Source organism: Ornithorhynchus anatinus, chromosome 14 (genome assembly GCF_004115215.2).
Source record: "Ornithorhynchus anatinus isolate Pmale09 chromosome 14, mOrnAna1.pri.v4, whole genome shotgun sequence".
Classification (NCBI taxonomy): Eukaryota; Metazoa; Chordata; class Mammalia; order Monotremata; family Ornithorhynchidae; genus Ornithorhynchus; species Ornithorhynchus anatinus.
Window position 1 is genome coordinate 2,838,837 of NC_041741.1, and position 17,054 is coordinate 2,855,890.

At 57.7% G+C, this 17,054-nt stretch overlaps 1 protein-coding gene across 8 annotated transcripts in view; it reads right to left on the reverse strand.

Moving 5' to 3' along the window:
- Positions 1 to 7,576: 7,576 nt before the first annotated feature.
- Positions 7,577 to 17,054, reverse strand: part of SAMD4A (sterile alpha motif domain containing 4A) — a 66,310-nt gene continuing 56,832 nt past the window's right edge. For all 8 annotated transcript variants that reach the window (XM_029078955.1, XM_029078956.1, XM_029078953.1 and 5 more), the window contains 4 exons: positions 14,485 to 14,692; positions 12,222 to 12,348; positions 9,856 to 9,939; positions 7,577 to 8,543 (listed from right to left, as the gene is read on the reverse strand). In XM_029078955.1, coding sequence (XP_028934788.1) covers positions 8,515 to 8,543; positions 9,856 to 9,939; positions 12,222 to 12,348; positions 14,485 to 14,692 — 448 coding nt within the window. In that variant the 3' untranslated portion in view covers positions 7,577 to 8,514. The remainder of the gene's footprint in view (positions 8,544 to 9,855; positions 9,940 to 12,221; positions 12,349 to 14,484; positions 14,693 to 17,054) is intronic.

Consider the following 17,054-nt stretch of genomic DNA (forward strand, 5'->3'; position numbering starts at 1 on the left):
AAGCCCTGGGGTAGACACAGGGGAATCAGGTCGTCCCACGTGGGGCTCACAGTCTTAATCCCCATTTTCCGGATGAGGGAACTGAGGCACAGAGAAGTGAAGTGACTTGCCCACAGTCACACAGCTGAGAAGTGGCAGAGCCGCGATTCGAACTCATGACCTCTGACTCCAAAGCCCGTGCTCTTTCCACTGAGCCACGCTGCTTCTCCAATACAACAGAGTTGTCAGACATGTTCCCTGTGCTTGGGAGAGTACAATATCACAATAAACAGACACATTCCCCACCCACAACAAGCTCACAGTCTAGCGGGGAATAATGTAATATATAATTATATAAATTATTAATAACAATGTATAGATATAACAGACAGTAATATAAATAGCTAAATAAATAAATGACAGATCTATACATACGGGCCGTGGGTAGGGGACAGAGGATGAATGAAGGAGCAAGTCAGAGCGGCGCAGAAGGGAGTGGGAGGAGAGGAGGGCTCAGTCAGGGAAGGCTTCCTGGAGGAGATGGGCCTTCGATAAAGGATTTTAAAGCCTTATTAAAATCCCATCTCCTCCGAGAAGCCTTCCTGAAACAACCAGCGCTCAATCAGCTGACCCCATCCTACCTCTCCTCGCTGATCTCCTACTGAGGCCCAGGCCCGCCCGTCCGCTCCGCTCCTCCAGTGCCAGTTAACCCAACGTGCCCAATCTCGACCCCTTTCCCACACCCTCCCCCTCCGTATGTACCCCGGACCACCCCACTCTCCACCTTCAAACCGTTATTTAAGTCACACCTCCTCCAAGAGGTCTTCCCCGATTTTCCCCTCTCGCTCTCCCTTCTGCGTCACCTATGCCGTCGGATCTGCGACCTCTGGACATTTGACACTGAGCCCCGCAGCACTCATTGCACACCCCTTTACATTACAAATTATAAATGATTTATTCCTATTAAAGTCTGTCTCCCCCTCTAGGCTGTAAGCTCGTCATGGGCAGGGACCGTGCCTAATTCCGTTGTGCTGTACTCTTCCCAGCGCTTAGGACAGTGCTCTGCACACAGTAGGAGCTCAATAAATACCACTGAATGAATACAACTGAGTGACCCTGATATAAGTGTTGCTGAGATACCCAGCAACCTGCTTGTCTTGTATCTACCGCAGCACTGAAAACAGCGTTTGCCACATAGTAAGCGCTTAACAGACCCCGTAACACGACCCCAGCCCAACAGATCCAGATAGTCAAGCCACGTTCCAATAGCCCGGCGCAGACCTCGGTCATCCAACGGGACCCGGGTTCCAATCCAAACTCCGCCACTCGCTTGCTGTGTGACTTTGGAGAATTCGCTTGACTTCTCCGTGCCTCGGTTCCCTCGCCTGTAAAATGGGGGTCAAGGCTCTGTCCCCCTTGATTAGTTATCTTCCCTAGTGCTTAATGCAGAGAAGCAGCATGGCCTAGTGGCAAAAGCCCGGGCTTGGGAGTCAGAGGACGTGGGTTCTAATCCCGGCCCTGCCATTTACTGCTGTGGGTAAATCACTGAATTTCTCTGCGCCTCAGCTACCTCAGCTGTAAAATGGGGATGAAGACTGTGAGGCCCCGCGGGGGGCAATCTGATTACCTTGTATCTACCCCTGCGCTTAGAACAGTGCTTGACACATAGTAAGCGCTTGACAAATACCATCATTATTATTATCATTATTATCACAGTGCCTGGTGCAGAGTAGGTGCTTAAATACCATTATAAAAACTATCCAGACTTTGATGAAGCCACCAATAGAAACAGATGACACCCGAGCTAAGATCCTGTGCATTCAACCCGTGTTCTACAGGCCACCGACTCTGCTGTACGGTACTCACCTGAGCGCTGAGAACAGCGCTCCCCGCCCAGCAGATGCGATTGATCGATTGTCCGGGTGCAGAAGAAGATTCCTTAAATGAGCAGAGACGGTTCTGAGCATGGGTGCTCACAAGGAGCACCACACAGGAGCTCCAAGGAGGGAGGTCAGATGGGCGAGGAAGGCAGGAGGAGAGGTGGCCACCTGGTTAGATGACCACCTGGGCTAGATTGAGGGGCTCCTTCTCAGAGGACTCTGGGAAGTGTAGTTCTCTGACAACGGATTCCACAAGCCCCATTTCAGGCCTAGGCCTCCCCTCTGCCTTTTTTGGAAGCACGACCAGAACCTTCAGGGTTGGGCCCCTGTGCTCCCTTAGCCCGACCCGGGTTGGCAGACGCGTTTCCTGCCCGCCACGAGTTTCCAATCTCGCCCCAGCTTGCACCTTCCTGCCCTCTCCGGCCGAATGCCCAGTCCCCGGCACATAGGAAGCGCTTAACAAATGCCGTGATTATCATTGAGCCCTTGGGCCCACACCCAGGTGCTCGCTATAATGTTAAGTACTATGTGCCCAGCACTGTTTAAACTGCCTTGTTGACCCGGGATACGGGGGAGTGTCTGAACTTTTTTTTAACGTAGACATTTCCTTTCAGCAGAAACCAGTCCCCCCCTCTTCCCAGTTTAGTCTTAGATGGGGGGGTCCCCTTTGGGGGGCAGGGTCCATCTCTAATTCTAGGGATTTTCCCCCTGCTAAATGATTACTGACCTCATACTACTATTACAATTGTTTTTAAATAAGGCTGGGAGGATTAGATAGGGAGGGAAAAAAAAGCCCAGGGATAAATACAAGATAATCCGATCAGACACGGGTCTCTGTCCCTCATGGAGCTCAGAGTAAAGGGAAAAATGGTAGAGAGCCAGCGTGGCCTAATGGAAAAAACCCAGGCTTTGGAGTCAGAGGACTTGGGTTCAGGTCACAAGCATCTGCTGTGTGACTTTGGGCAAGTCGCATCGCTTCTCTGGGCCTCGATTCCCTCATCGGCAAAAATGAGGATTCAATACCCGCTCTCCCTCTCTTAGATTGCGAGCCCCATGTGGGACCTGCTTATCTTGTGCTAAGTACCAAGGAAGAGCTCAAATACCACTGTTATCGCTAGTGGATATTGAAATCATTACTAGGAAAAAGAATACAGAACTGGGAGTCGGAAGACCTGGCTTCTAATCTCCCGACTCCGCTCCTTGTCTGCTGTGTGATCTTGGCTGAGTCACTTCACTACTCTGTGCCTCAGGTCCCTCATCTGTAAAATGGGGATGGCGACTGTGAGCCCCACGTGGGACAGGGACAGGGTCCAACCCGATTTGCTTGGATCCACCCCAGCGCTCAGTACGGTGCCTGGCCCCTAGTAAGCGCTTAATAAATACCATAATAATTATTACTATCATTAACTTGCTGGTGATGAGCCAAGCCCCAGGGCTAGGGGGTTGTCTGGGGGGTGCGGAGGGTAGGGAGGAGGCTGAAGGCTGAGCCCCCTCTTTCCTCTGCTCCTCCTCCCCTCCCCATCTCCCCGACTCCCTCCCTCTGCTCTCCCCTGCCTCCCTTCTATTGTATTAATGTGTATATATCTATAATTCTATTTATTTATATGGATGCTTTTGATGCCTGTTCTTCTTTTGCTTTCTTTCTTCCCCCTTCTAGACCGTAAGCCCATTGTTGGGTAGGGACTATCTCTGTTACTGAATCGTACTTTCCAAGCGCTTAGTACGGTGCTCTGCACATAGTAAGCGCCCAGTAAATATGACTGACAAAGAATGAATGAATAAACACTCCCCTTTGGGGGAGGAACCCCACTCCAGGAGCTCAGGAGAGGAAAGGGACCCGATCCCTGAGACCGACATCAGTTTTGCCCCAACCCCAGAGACCAGGAATAAAGGAACAAATTGGGAACATCGTGTGCCGGGAAGATTTTAATAAAGATCCGGCCGGCCCGGTGACGGCGATATTGCCGCCGCTTTATTCACCCCGCAGATCTGACAGGGATTCGACGAGGAGCAGGAGAGCTAACGGACGAGAGCCGGAAAACCTCATCGTTCCCGGGGCCCCGGGGACGTCACGGGGTCCAAATGGAGGTGGGGATCCAGACCGGACCCTTCTCTGGGCGACGTCGGGTGGCGGGGGAAGTGGGAGCTGGGGAATTATGAGCCGTTCACCTCGATGTGTTGCACTCTCCCGAATGCTCAGTACAGCGCTCGGCACAGAGTAAGCTCTTAATGAACGTCACTGATGAAGATACGATGATGATGATGATGATGATGATGGGCTCAGTCCAGGGGGTAGAGCATGGTTCGAGAAGCAGCAGGTCTCAGAGGGGAGAGGCCAGGCCTGGGAGTCAGGACCTGGGTTCGAATCCCGGCTCCGCCCCTTGTCTGCCGTGTGACTTCGGGTGAGTCACTTTGCTTCTCTGGGCCTCGGTTCCCTCAACTTGAAAATGGGGATGAGGATTGTGAGCTCCAGGTGAGATACAGCCTGATTAACTTGCGTCTCCCCCAGTATTTAGAGCGGTGCCTGGCACGAAGTAAGCACTTAAGTATTATTATATTAGCGTAGGGCTGGAAGTCAAGAGACCTGGGCCCGCTGGCCCGCTGGGTGACCTCGAGCAAAGTCACTTAGCCTCTCTGTAAAAGGGGAATAAGGTACCTGCCCCAGGGTGAGGGGAAAGCCCCACCCGCCGAGACGAAACCCACCCAGAGGGCAGAACGGAAAATCCGGGTACAGCCAAAGCTCCCCCGGGCGGGGGCCGGGGGTCCTCATCTTCCTCCCTCGTCCACCCCGGCGTCCGAGATGAAAACGAACGACACACGCCAGTGTTACAAAACCTTGTATTAATAATCCTCTCCCATCACTTTCAATATAACGTCGATATGAAATATAGCCATGATTCTCAGTGACCCGGGAGGGAATATGAGTGTGTAATAAATACATCGCAGCGAGTCTGAACCACGAGGGCGTTTCACTGTTAACAACATTTGAAAACTGTACACTTGCAAAGAACGGCATCTCCAAACATTAGTGTTTCCGTAGATCAGTAAAGCTTTTACATGTCACAAACATGCGATCTTCCATTTATGACAAATTTAAAAAATATGCATTGCTCGGCAACATCAACTAGGCAAAAATATCTCTTTGGGCACCGACTTTATACAGAGGGCGGGAGGGTTTCAACGCATGCGTGGTCGGCCGACGTGACATGCAACGAGAGGAGAGTCAGAAGCTTTGGAAAAAGTCAGCTTACGGTAGGCATAAATACGTCGGGGTTATATATTAATAAGGGAGGAAGTATTCTGTTTAACATTATTAACATTCCTGTTTTCTTCCTGTTCCTCCCAGAGGAATACATATTCACCTTTAAGTAAAGATAAGGAATTACAAAAAAATAAAAGTCGATCGGCAAACTCTGATGACTCGTAGAAAAACCAACGTGAGGGTTCGGGCGGCCGCGTGTGCGAGTTTAGGGGCCGGCGGGGGCGGACTGAGGGGTCCGGGGTGAGGGGGGGGGCGTTGACCCGTCGGCTCGGGCCTGCGTTGACCAAGTCGGGGGCTCCGTCCGGTGCCGGTCGGCCTCCCCACCGCCGTCCCCCCGGCAAGCCACGGACGGGCAGGTCGTGCCGTGCGGCAACGAGTGGGTGTGCGGGTGTGAGTGTCGAGGCGGGGGGCGGAGGGGACGGCGGGGAGGAGACGGTCCAGAGACACCTCCAGAGAAAATCTCCTTTCCCTCCCCGTCTCTCCCAACGGGAGGGCGAAGCCGCCGGGGCAGGACGGGGGCGGCCGGAGCCCTCCGGCCTACCCCGGGCCCCCCACGTGGCCGAGCCCTCGCGAGGAGGGCCGGGCGGGCCCGGGAATCCCTGGCACCGTCGGTACCCGCCCGCCGGGGCTGCCGGGGGCCGGAGCCCCACCGGGGGGCCACGCCAGCCACGGGGCGGGGGGCGGGCAGCGCCGCCATCTCACCACGCACGACCCGAGCCCGCGCGCGGGGCCTCCGCGCCGGGCGATTCCCAAACCGGAACCGAAAATCCGGACATCGGGTGAAACGGTTGGTTCTCTGAGTTCCCGGTGGAATCACTGTGGGCTGGCTTGATATAAAATGATTGCATCTGGGATAAATAGGTAAATACAAAAAAGAAAGGCACTGCCACTTTATTACTAAATATCTCACTTCACAGCCTTACGCATGCAACTTTTTTTGGGGTTTTGGGGTTTTTTTTTTTTATAAATAGATTTCTTCTGCTTTAGGGATATTTTGGGAGGGGGATTTTTTGTTTTGTTTTGTTTTTTAATTGCGCTCCTCACCTGCAGTCAATACAGGACTCAAACCAGAGCAAGGGTAGGCTTCTAAAATTTAACAGAAGCCACATTTTTTTTTTGTCGTTTTCTTTTTAATTAAAACACGGAACAGCAAAACACAAGTAGATAGCCTATACGCGGTGGATGGAAAATAAGCTTCTCTTTAAAAAAAACGAATCACGCGGTTATCCGTACCGGCCGTCATCATGGTCACCGGCCACCGGAGCGAGTTAACGAGTAGCCTATCCAAAATAACGCCTCTAATAATCGGATAACCCTTGTTTTCATATTCGGTGAGAGGAATAAATAGAAATCTAGCTCGGCCGACACTTCTGTCGTCTTCCTTTCAGAGAGGATCCTTGCCCCTCTGCGGCCCGCGGGGTTGTTTCCCATCCACGGGTTCCGTCTTGGGGCGGGGGGGATGCTCGCTCTGAGCATCCTTTCCCGAGCAAGTCGGGGTCCTCCCCCAGCCCCCCGGCTCCCCGCCTTGGCCAGCCGCCTCAGAACCGACCGGCCGAAGAGACGGGGACCTCGAGGAGGGACCGAGGCCGGGAAACGTGAAGACGTTATGGCACTTGAGTTTGTTACAAAAATAAAATGACCGAAACGAGACAATAAAACCCCGAACCGCTAAAAGACGCCGCCTCTCGCCGCTGGGGATTGTGTACCGTCCCCCCCAGGCCCGACTCTCCACGGGGACGGGAAGCCTTTCTTGGCTGCCGCCGGGAGGGTCTCAAGGCGGGCCTGGTGTGCTGGCTGGCGTCTTCGCCTGGGCCGCGGAGGAGACGGAGTGGGTTCCCGCGAGGAGTCCTTTCCCACTCCGGATTCCCATGGGGAGGAGGGCCCTAGCCTGCGGTGTGGGGAGAGAGTAGGGGAGAAGGAGAAAGAGGAAGAACGAGAGAGGGAGAGACGGAGAGAGAGACAGAGACGGAGAGAGGGCGGCAGCGGCCTGATCTCCCCTCCGCCTGACCTCGGCTCAACGGGCCTCCGTTGACGGGACCCCCTCCGGGCCGCCCGGCCACCCCCCCCCCACCCCCCCCCGCGGCGTGACCGGACTCTGTCTGCCACGCTTCGTCTACCCCCGCCGCCCCTCGCCGGATCCTGTAACTTAGCCTTTCTCGCCAAAAGAAATGCTTCACAGTGTCGTCGTAGTAGCTCGTCCGCCCCTCGGCGTCCGATGGCTTCTTTTTGGAGGGTCTGGGGGCCGGAAGGGTGGGGGGTGGGAGGACGAAGCGGAGGGAAAGGGAAGGAGGAAGAGGGAGAATGGAGGGAGAGGGAAGGAAGCCCGCCAAGATCCCCGGCAGATCTCCAGCTACCCTGGAGCGGGTCATCATCGCCACAGAGGTTTCCCTTCCTCCGCGATCCCATTTCCAGCCTTCTTACGGAGAGGCGGGGGGTTGGAGGGAAAGGGAGGGAGAAAGGGAGGAAGGGAAGAAAAGAGGGATGGAGGGAGAGAGGAGGAAGCCCGCCGAGGTCTCCACGGATCTCCGGCTACTCCGGAGCCGTTCGTCGTCCCCCACAGAGACGTCCCCTTCCTCCACGATCCCATTTCAACGGCCCGGGGCCTCCGGACCTCGGTTCCGGCCGCCGGCCCGGGCCGCCGAAGCTCCACGCTCTCCCTGACCCCGTCCGGCCCTAGGAGCCGAGCCCGGCAGCTCCCGGGCAAAGGCAAACCCGCTGCTGGGATAGAGATGGAGCGACAAACCCGCCGCTGCCGCCCCTGCCGACCCCCCGATCCTCCACCGCCGCCGCCGCCGCCACCTGCGGCCTGACGCCACGGCGGAACGGCCCTCCTGCCCCACGTCATGTACCTTCGGATCAGTCCTCATGTAAACAATACACACAGCAGAGTTTGACACCGGGGGGGGCGGTCGGGGGGTGGGGGGAAACGTGCCCTCCCGGCTCTAGGGGCCCCTGGGCGGTCTCTGGGTGGTCTTCGGGGGAGAGAGAGAGCCGGGGGTCCTCCGGGCGGCAGCGCGCCTCGTCCGTGAGGCCTCGCTCCCGAAGCGGGGCCGCCGGGGGAAGGTCTGCAGGAGCCGGGGGGGGACGCAAGGACGACGGCTCGGGGGGACTGGAAGGGATCTGGGGGAGTCTGGGTGGGGGCGGGGGGGTCCCTCTCCTCCCGTCCGCCGGCGGGGCCTGGCAATGAGAGAGGGAGGCGCCCGCCTCTGGAGCTAACGATATGTTTACCAGCCTGACCCTCTCTCTCACAGACCCTCCACGGGGGAGGATCAGCGGGGGGCGGCAGTAGGGAGGGCGGGGGGGAAGGATGGGGGGCGGCGGGGGAGGCCGGAGGCGAGCGATTTCGGGCGGCCGACGTCCCGCCGGCGATGCCCACGGTCGGTCCGGCCGCCTCTAGATGGTGGAGGTGCGGTCCACTCCGTCTGCAATGGGATGGGGCCGGGGGGGAAAGGGGTGCTCACGTGAGCTGCCGTCCCCCCCCGCCGCGGCCGTCCCCCCCGGGGCCGGCCGGGCCCGGCCGGAACCTGACCCTCTCTCGTCCCAAACCAGCGGGAGACCGGTCAGTACACGTGCCCTCTCGACTCTAAGCTCGTCGTGGGCGGGAACGGCGTTTGTTAGGGTGTTCTGTTGTCCTCTCCCAAGCGCTTAGTACAGTGCTCCGCACGCAGTAAGCGCTCAATAAATACGATCGACCGGCTCCCGGGATCCGGGTGCCGCCGCCGGGCCGCCGCCGCTGGGTGACCGCGGCCGCGCCGCTCCACCTCTCTGGGCCTCAGACCCCTCATCGGTCTCACGGGGCCGAGCCGAGTCTCCTGTATTTATCCCAGTGCTTAGGGCAGTGTTGACACTTGGTAAATGCTTAAACGATACTGGATCGTGATTATAAGGGCAGGCGGGGGTTGTGGAGGGTGGGGAGGAGAAGGAGGAGAAGACGGAGGAGGAGGAATGAGGGGAGGAGGGGGAAAGGGCTCTGAATGATCCCGGAAGGATCGGCGCGAGAAGCAGCGCGGCCTAATGGATAGAGCACGGCCCGGACCCGGGTTCTAATTCCGGTTCCGCCACCTGCCTGCCGCGTGACCTTATGTCACTTCACTTCTCTGGACCTCAGTTCCCTCATCTGTAAAATGGGGATGAAGCCCCGGAGTCCCAGGTGGGACCGGGACTGTCCCCTACCTGATTAGCTTGTAGCTCCCCAGCGCTTAGTACAGTAGAGGGTACATAATAAGAGCTTAACAAATGCCATGAAAAAAAGGGAGGCAGAGCGCAAGGGAGGGTAATAATAATAATATCGGCGTGCCTAGCACTGTACTAAGCGCTGGGGTGGATACAAGCGGGTTGGACACCGTCCTTGTCCCCCGCGGGGCTCACAGTCTCAATCTCCATTTTCCAGATGAGGTCACCGAGGCAACCGAGAAGTGAAGTGAGTCGTCCAACCCCTTTTACGGATGGGGAAACCGAGGCCCGGGGGGGGCGAGGTGACTGAGCCGAGGTCACATGACCGCCCAATGCGGGCACTGGATCTTCAGCCCGGCTCTCTTGACTCCCTTCCCCCGAGAGACCATTTCCCGCCGATTCCAGCTACTAAAGCGCCCCCCCCCCGGAGCGGCAACTCTGTCAAAGGCCTCCGGTGTCCGAGCTTCCCCGGTTTCCCCACCCGCTGTCGGAGTTACCCCGCGGGTCCCCCCCCAAACCCCGGAGACGGGATGACCCGGGGAGAGAGGAGGGAGTGCTCACCCCCGAGGGCGTGTTCGGTCATACTGAGGCACAAGGATTCCAATCTGTTGTTGATGTCCGGCTCGGTCACCGGAACCTGGAACTCTGAGGAGACAAAAGGGCTCTGGGTGTCAGCGGTGGGAAGACCGGGCAGGGGAGAGAATTCATTCGTCGTCGTACTTCTTGAGCGCTTACTCCGTGCGAGCACCGTACTTAGCGCTTGGGAGAGGACGATACAATTGAACGGATACGTTCCCGGCCCACAGTGAGCTGACAGTCTAGAGGGGGAGACGGACAGGAATAGAAATAAATAAAGGACGGGTGTGGACGTAAGCGGTGCGGGGCTGGGAGGACGGGGATGAGGGAAGGGAGCGAGTCGGGGCGACGCAGAAGGGAAAAGGGAGGCGCAGTCCGGGAGGGTCTCCTGGAGGAGACGGGCCTTCACTGAGGTTTTGAGGCGGGGGAGAGATTTAGCGAGATTTAGAGCCGAGAGCGGACCCTCAGCCTCCCCCGCCGACCCATTTATTCATTCAGTCGTATTTATTGAGCACTTACTGGGTGCAGAGCGCTGTACTAAGCTTAATAATAATACCCACGTGGTGCTTTTAGGACCAAAGCGCCTGACGTTATTTAGTTATTTACTCCCCCACCTTCCCCACTGAACTAACAGCGCGGGGTCACGGGGCACAAACAGGGAGGTTCGCCATGCGTGGATGTGTTCCAGCTGCGGGACACACGGGAAATTCTGCTCGGAGCCCGGAGACTGGCCGGGCGCCTTAATGGCAAGAGCCCGGGCCCGGTAGTCGGAGGACCTGGGTTCTAATCCCGGCTGCGTGACCTTGGGCAAGTCACTTCAATTCTCTGGGCCTCAGTTCCCTCATCTTAAAATGGGAATTAAGATTGTGAGCCCCATGTGGGGCAGGGACTCTGTCCGGCCTGATAACCTTGGATCTACCCCAGTGCTTAGTACAGTGTCTGACACAACGGGAAGCAGCATGGTGTAGTGGCTACAGCCCGGGGGCCTGGGAGTCGGAAGGTCATGGGTTTTAATCCCGGCTCTCCCACTTGTCTTTTGTGTGGCCTTGGGCAAGTCACTTCTCTTGGCCTCAGTTCCCTCCTCTGGAAAATGGGGATGAAGTCTGTGAGCCCCACGTGGGACAGTGACTGTGTCCAACCCGATATGCTTGTAGCCACCCCAGGGCTTAGTACAGTGCCTGGCACGGAGTAAGGGCTTAACAAATACCCTAATAATGATGATAACATCGTAAGCACTTAATGGTAAGAGCACTAATAATTTCATTTCTCCCATAATTAGTTATTTATTTCTATTAATGCCTGTCTGCCTCTAGACCGTGAGCTCATTGTGGGTGGAAATGGGTCTGTTGAATAAATACGACTGAATGAATAATAATAATAAAAGCGCTTAACGTTTTTGTTAAGAAGGGGTAGGGGGGCTTGGGGAGCCGAGGCCCAAAGGTTGTTGGTGAGGGGGCCCACGGGGTCCCCGAGAATGGTCTACGGGGTGGCTCCCCCGCCCCCACGCCCGCCCGGGCACCTCCCCTTCTTCCTCCTGCACGGCAGCCGTCCGCAATGGTCCCCTGAAAACAGAAGGCGCCCAATACAGTACCCTGCACCCACTGGGCAGCCAGTTCAGCGCTCTGCGCACAGAAAGCGTATAGCCCGGTGTTCTGCACACAGAAGGCACCCAAGACAGCACTCTGCAACAGAGTAGGCATCTGGAACAGTGCTCTTCACCCTGTAAGCACTCAGGACAGTGCTCTGCCCACAGGAGGTGGCCAGGACATACCGAAAAACAGAAACTAGTGACAGCAGGAGAAAGATTGCCAGGACTGTTGGCAGCAACAGCATTTATGTATGTATCTTTAAATGATATATTGTCAATTATTTATTCATATTAATGTCCATCTCCCCTCTAGACTGTAAGCTCGGTATGGGCTGGCTAATTCTGTTGTATTGTCCTCTCCCATGCGCTCAGAAGTGCCCTGCATACAGTAAGGACTGACTAAATACAACCGATCGATCGATTGATTGAGAATAGTCTGCCCGCAGAAGGCAGGTGGTACAGAGCTCCGCACGGAGCCGACATCCAGTACGGCGCTCTGCACGGAGGAGACATCCAGTAGAGTGCTCTGCCTGGAGGTGACATCCAGTACAGTGCTCTGCCCGGAGGAGACATCCAGTAGAGCGCTCTGCACCCAAGAGACATGCAGTAGAGCGCTCTGCCCAGAGGAGACATCCAATAGAGCGTTCTGCACGGAGGAGTCATCCAGTAGAGCGCTCTGCACTCAGTGAGGGGTCTCCCCCTTCGCCGGGCGTCGTGCGGCCCTGGGGTGGACGCCCCGGGGGCCGGGGGCGTCTAGTCCTACCTGGGGGCTGGAACATGAGCACGGCCTGGGGCGACGTGTGGACGGGCAGCGAGCGGGTCCGCTGGACGGAGCTGTGGGTGCGGCTGGGCACGCTGCTGCTGCCCCCGGGGTTGGCGAACCACAGGCTCTACGGGGGCGAGGGGGGCGACGGGCAGGGGTCAGGCGGCCGCCTCCCCCGCCGCCCCCACGGGGCACGTCCCGTCCGACGGGCAGCGGAGGGGCGCGCGGGCCGGGCCCGCCCTAATCGTCATCCCGCCGACCGCCGCCTTCGGGAAGCCGTCGGTGGAAGGTCCCGAGCGCCCGCTGCGGGCCGGGCATCCGACGGAGCGCTCTAGGCTCTCAGTTCCTTTCGAGTTGGGAAGATGCCCACGGATTCTGTTGCCCTATAATAATTGTGGTTTCGGCACTCTAATCGTAATAATAATCGTGGTTTCTGTTAAGCGCTTACTATGGGCCAGGCACCGTAAGCTCCCCTCCTCCGGGAGGCCTTCCCAGACTGAGCCCCCCTTTCCCTCCGCTCCCTCTCCCCATCGCCCTGCCCCGCTCCCTTTGCTCTACTCGTCAGCTGGGTGACTTTGGGCCGCTCACTTCACTTCTCTGGGCCTCAGTGACCTCATCTGGAAAATGGGGATTAAGGCCGTGAGCCCCACTTGGGACAACCTGAATGCCTTGTACCTATCCCAGTGCTTAGAACAGTGCTTGGCACACAGTAAACGCTTCACAAATACCATCATTATTATTATTATTATCCCCCTCCCCGTCCCAAAGCACTTGCGTATCTATGTACGTATTTATAATTATAACCCTATTTATTTTCATTAATGATGTGCATATATCTATAATTCTATTTACTTATAATGATGCCTGTTTACTTGGTTTGATGTCTGTCTCCCCCCTTCTAGACTATGTGAGCCCACTGTGGGCAGGGATTGTCTCTGTTTGTTGCTGAATTGTACGCCCCAAGCGCTTAGTACAGTGCTCCGCACACAGTAAGCGCTCAATAAATACGATCGAATGAATGTATGTACTAAACGCCTGGGTGGATACAAGCCAGTCGGGTTGGACGCAGTCCCTGTCCCACGCGGGGCTCACAGTCTTCATCCCCATTTTTCAGATGAGGGAACTGAGGCCCGGAGGAGTGAAGTGGTTTGCCCAAGGCCACACAGCAGACGAGTGGCGGAGCCGGGATTGGAACCCAGGACCTTCTGGCTCCGAAGCCCGGGCTCTACCCACTAACCACTTCCCTCTCTAGACTGAAAGTGTGTTACGGGTAGGAAACGTGCCCACTGATTCTGTTGCCATATTCTCTCCCAAGCGCTTAGAACAGTGCTCTGCACATAGGAGCACGGCATAGTGAATGGAGCCCGGGCCTGGGAGTCAGAAGGTCGTGGGTTTTAATCCCGGCTCCGCCACTTGCCTGCTGCGTGACCTTGGGCGAGTCACTTCGCTTCCCTGGACCTCAGTTATCTCAGCTGGAAAATGGGGATTGAGACTGTGAGCCCCACGTGGGGACAGGGACCGTGTCCAGCCCGATTTGCTCGTCTCCTCCCGGCACTTAGTACAGTGATCGGCACGTAATTATAATTACTCCTATTTATTATTTACTTCTCTGGGCCTCAGGTCCCTCGTCTGTTAAAACGGGGATGAAGACTGTGAGCCCCATGTGGGACGGGGACTGTGTCCAACCTGATTAGCTCGGATCTCCCCTAGCGCTTAGAACGGTGCCTGGCACGTAGTAAGCATCTAACAAATGCCACAGTTATTATTCCTATTATGTGGGACAGGGATTGGGTTTGCTTGGATCCACCCCAGCGCTTAGTACAGTGCCTGGCACACAGTAAGCGCGTAACAGATACCACCGTTATTCCGATTATTATTACCGTTCGCTCGGATCCCCGATCTGCTTGGATCCACCCCGGCGCTTAGAACAGTGCCTGGCACATAGTAAGCGCTTAACAGATACCACCGTTATTCCGATTATTATTACCGTTCGCTTGGATCCCCGATCTGCTTGGATCCACCCCGGCGCTTAGAACAGTGCCTGGCACACAGTAAGCGCTTAACAGAGAGCACCGTTATTCCGATTATTATTACCGTTATCCAGGGCCCCTCCGTGGCTCCCGACCAGACTGCTTCCGGCCGGCGGCAGGCGAAGGGATCCCCGCGTCGGGTCCCCCCGTCCCCTCCCCGTCCCCTCCCCGTCCCCTCCCCGTCCCCTCCCCGTCCCCCGAGGTGCCCTCCCCGCCGCCCCCGGGGGCATCACCTGTCTTCCCGGCTTCAGGCCGGGGGCGCCGGGTCCGGCGGGGCGCGGGGCGGCGCCGAGGAAGCCCCCGGCCCCCAGCAGGCCGAGGCGAGGAGTCGGGAGGTTCCGGGCGGGGAGCTGGAACAGGCGGGGATTCCGTCGACCCAGCCCGCCGCCGCCGCCCACCGAACCGGACGTCGGCAGGGAGTTGGACTGCCCGAACCCCCGGCTGCGTGGACACGGGGAGACCGGGAGGCGACGGGTCAGGGGGTTCGGCCTCCCCGATCCCTCCGTCCCCATCGACGCCGCTCCCCCCGCAACCCCGGTGTGCCCGCCCGCCGCCCGCCCGGGTCCTCTGAAGCAGTGCGGCCTACCGGGTAGACCCCGGGCCTGGGAGTCACGAGGATGTGGGTCCTCATCCCGCCTCTGCCCCTCGTCCACCGGGCGAGTCGCTTCACTTCTCTGGGCCTCGGTTCCCTCATCCGGACAACGGGGATTGAGACTGGAAGCCCCACGTGGGACAGGGATTGTGTCCGACCCGATGTGCCTGCTCAGTACGGTGCCTGGCACATAGTAAGCGCTTAACGAATAGCATCACTTATTTGGCTCTTCCCTACCGGTTACTGCCACTCTCGAAACGAAGGCCTCGGGTTGAATGGGGAAGGGTGGCGGCTGCAGAAACAGCGTCATCTGAGTGCCGACTTCGGGAGCGGTGCCCCGTCTCGGCACTTGGGAAATACAGACTCAAGAAAGGAGCCACCCCCTTGGCCGCAGACCGCTCCCGTTCTGACGGGAGAGACGCGGACACATTGACGACGCAAGAAAACCCTCACGACCGAAGCGGCCGCTCAGGCCGGCCGCCGCCGTCTTGAATGGCGGCCAAGGGGATAAGGTGTTCATTCATTCATTCAGTAGTATTTATCGAGCGCTCACTACGCACTGAGCACTGTACTAAGCGCTTGGAATGGACAATTCGGGAACAGATAGAGACGATCCCTGCCCGATAACGAGCGCGTCCTAAGGGGGAAGGCAGCACGACCCAGTGGAAAGCGTAGGATCTGGGAGTCCCGCGTTCTGGCCCCAGCTGGGTCACCGGCCTGTCCGAGTGACCTAGGGCAAGCCACCTGCCCTCTCTAGGTCACCCGTTTCCTCAGGGCTCAGAGGCTAGTCCGCTGCCCTGTAATTCCCTCCAAATGAGGATTCGGAGACGGCACTGCCCTGCCTCTGGTTTTTTTTTCCCTTTTTCTTAACCGTATTTGTTAAACGCTCGTTACATGCCAGACCCTGCACCCTGCGCTGAGGTAGACACAGGATCAGCAGGTTAGGCACAGATCCCTGTCCTACGTGGGACTCGTAGTCTTAATCCCCATTTTCCAGATGAGGCCCAGAGAAGTGAAATGACTTGCCCAGGGTCACCCCGGAGGACAAGCGGCGGAGCCGGGATTAGACTCCAAGTCCTTCCTACTTCCAGGCCCGGGATCTCTACCGACTAGTCCTTCAGGCCCGCTCTCAGGAGGGAGTGGGCTACGGGGATCCGACTGGGAATGTGTCCACGGGGCCCAGAGCCCAGCCGGGCCTCCTTAACCCCGTCACCGAGGCGGCGGCCCGGGAGCCTGGAGCGTCGAGGAGGAGGAGAGCGGCCGTAGCTTGGACCAAAATAGCCCGGCAGCCTGGATGGCTCCCCCTTTGGCTAACGCCGACTATAATTAGCGCGTCTGCAGCTAGAGAGAAACCCACGACTCCTCCATCCGTTCAGGCCGAGGGTGGCACGGCGCTGCTCCGGGTTTTCGGCTCCCCCTCGGACTGGATGATAGCCGAGATTTCCCTCCGCCTCAAAGCGGACGCTCCTGGCCACTGGCCTCAGGGCCCTCCCCTCCCACCCAAATCCCCCAGCGGCCAACGGACCGACTCCGCTCTCCGTTTCGCTCTCTTCGGCCCTCCCCCGTTCGGCTTCCCACAGTCTTCTGCTTCGGCTCTTCCGCCTCCGGGCCTCTTCTTGGACCGTTCCCCCCTCCTCCTCCTCCCCCACCGCTCGTAAGACCCCCGGTTCCCCCCCCCCCCCTTCAGGGCCCTCCTAGAATCCCCCTCCTCCAGGAGGTCTTCCCCATCTAACTTACAACATCCCTAGTTATTCTGTCAACCCTGGTGCCGCCCTGAGCACTTCTGGGTTTGATTTCTCCCCTCGCCCCTTAGCTGTGACCGCACATTCAAATACTGAGTCCGCCATCTGACCCTGGCATCTTTATACCCACGACGGGCTCATTTCTTCCGGCTGCCACCCTCCGTAAACACCACCGTCTGACTCCCCCATTCGACTGTAAACTCCGAGGGCAGGGAAAGGCCAGCTCGCTTCTGCTGTCCTCTCCCCGTGTCACTCCGAACGGGCCCCACTTGTTGACTGACCCCACCGCTAGAAGCAGCGTGGCCTAGTGGATAGAGACCGGGCCTCGGGGGTGGGGGGTCCTTATCCCGGCCCCGCACTTGTCAGCTGGGTGACCTTGGGCCAGTCACTTCACTTCTCTGGGCCTCAGTTCCCTCATCTGCAAAATGGGGATGAAGACTATGAGCCCCATGTGGGACACGGACTGTGT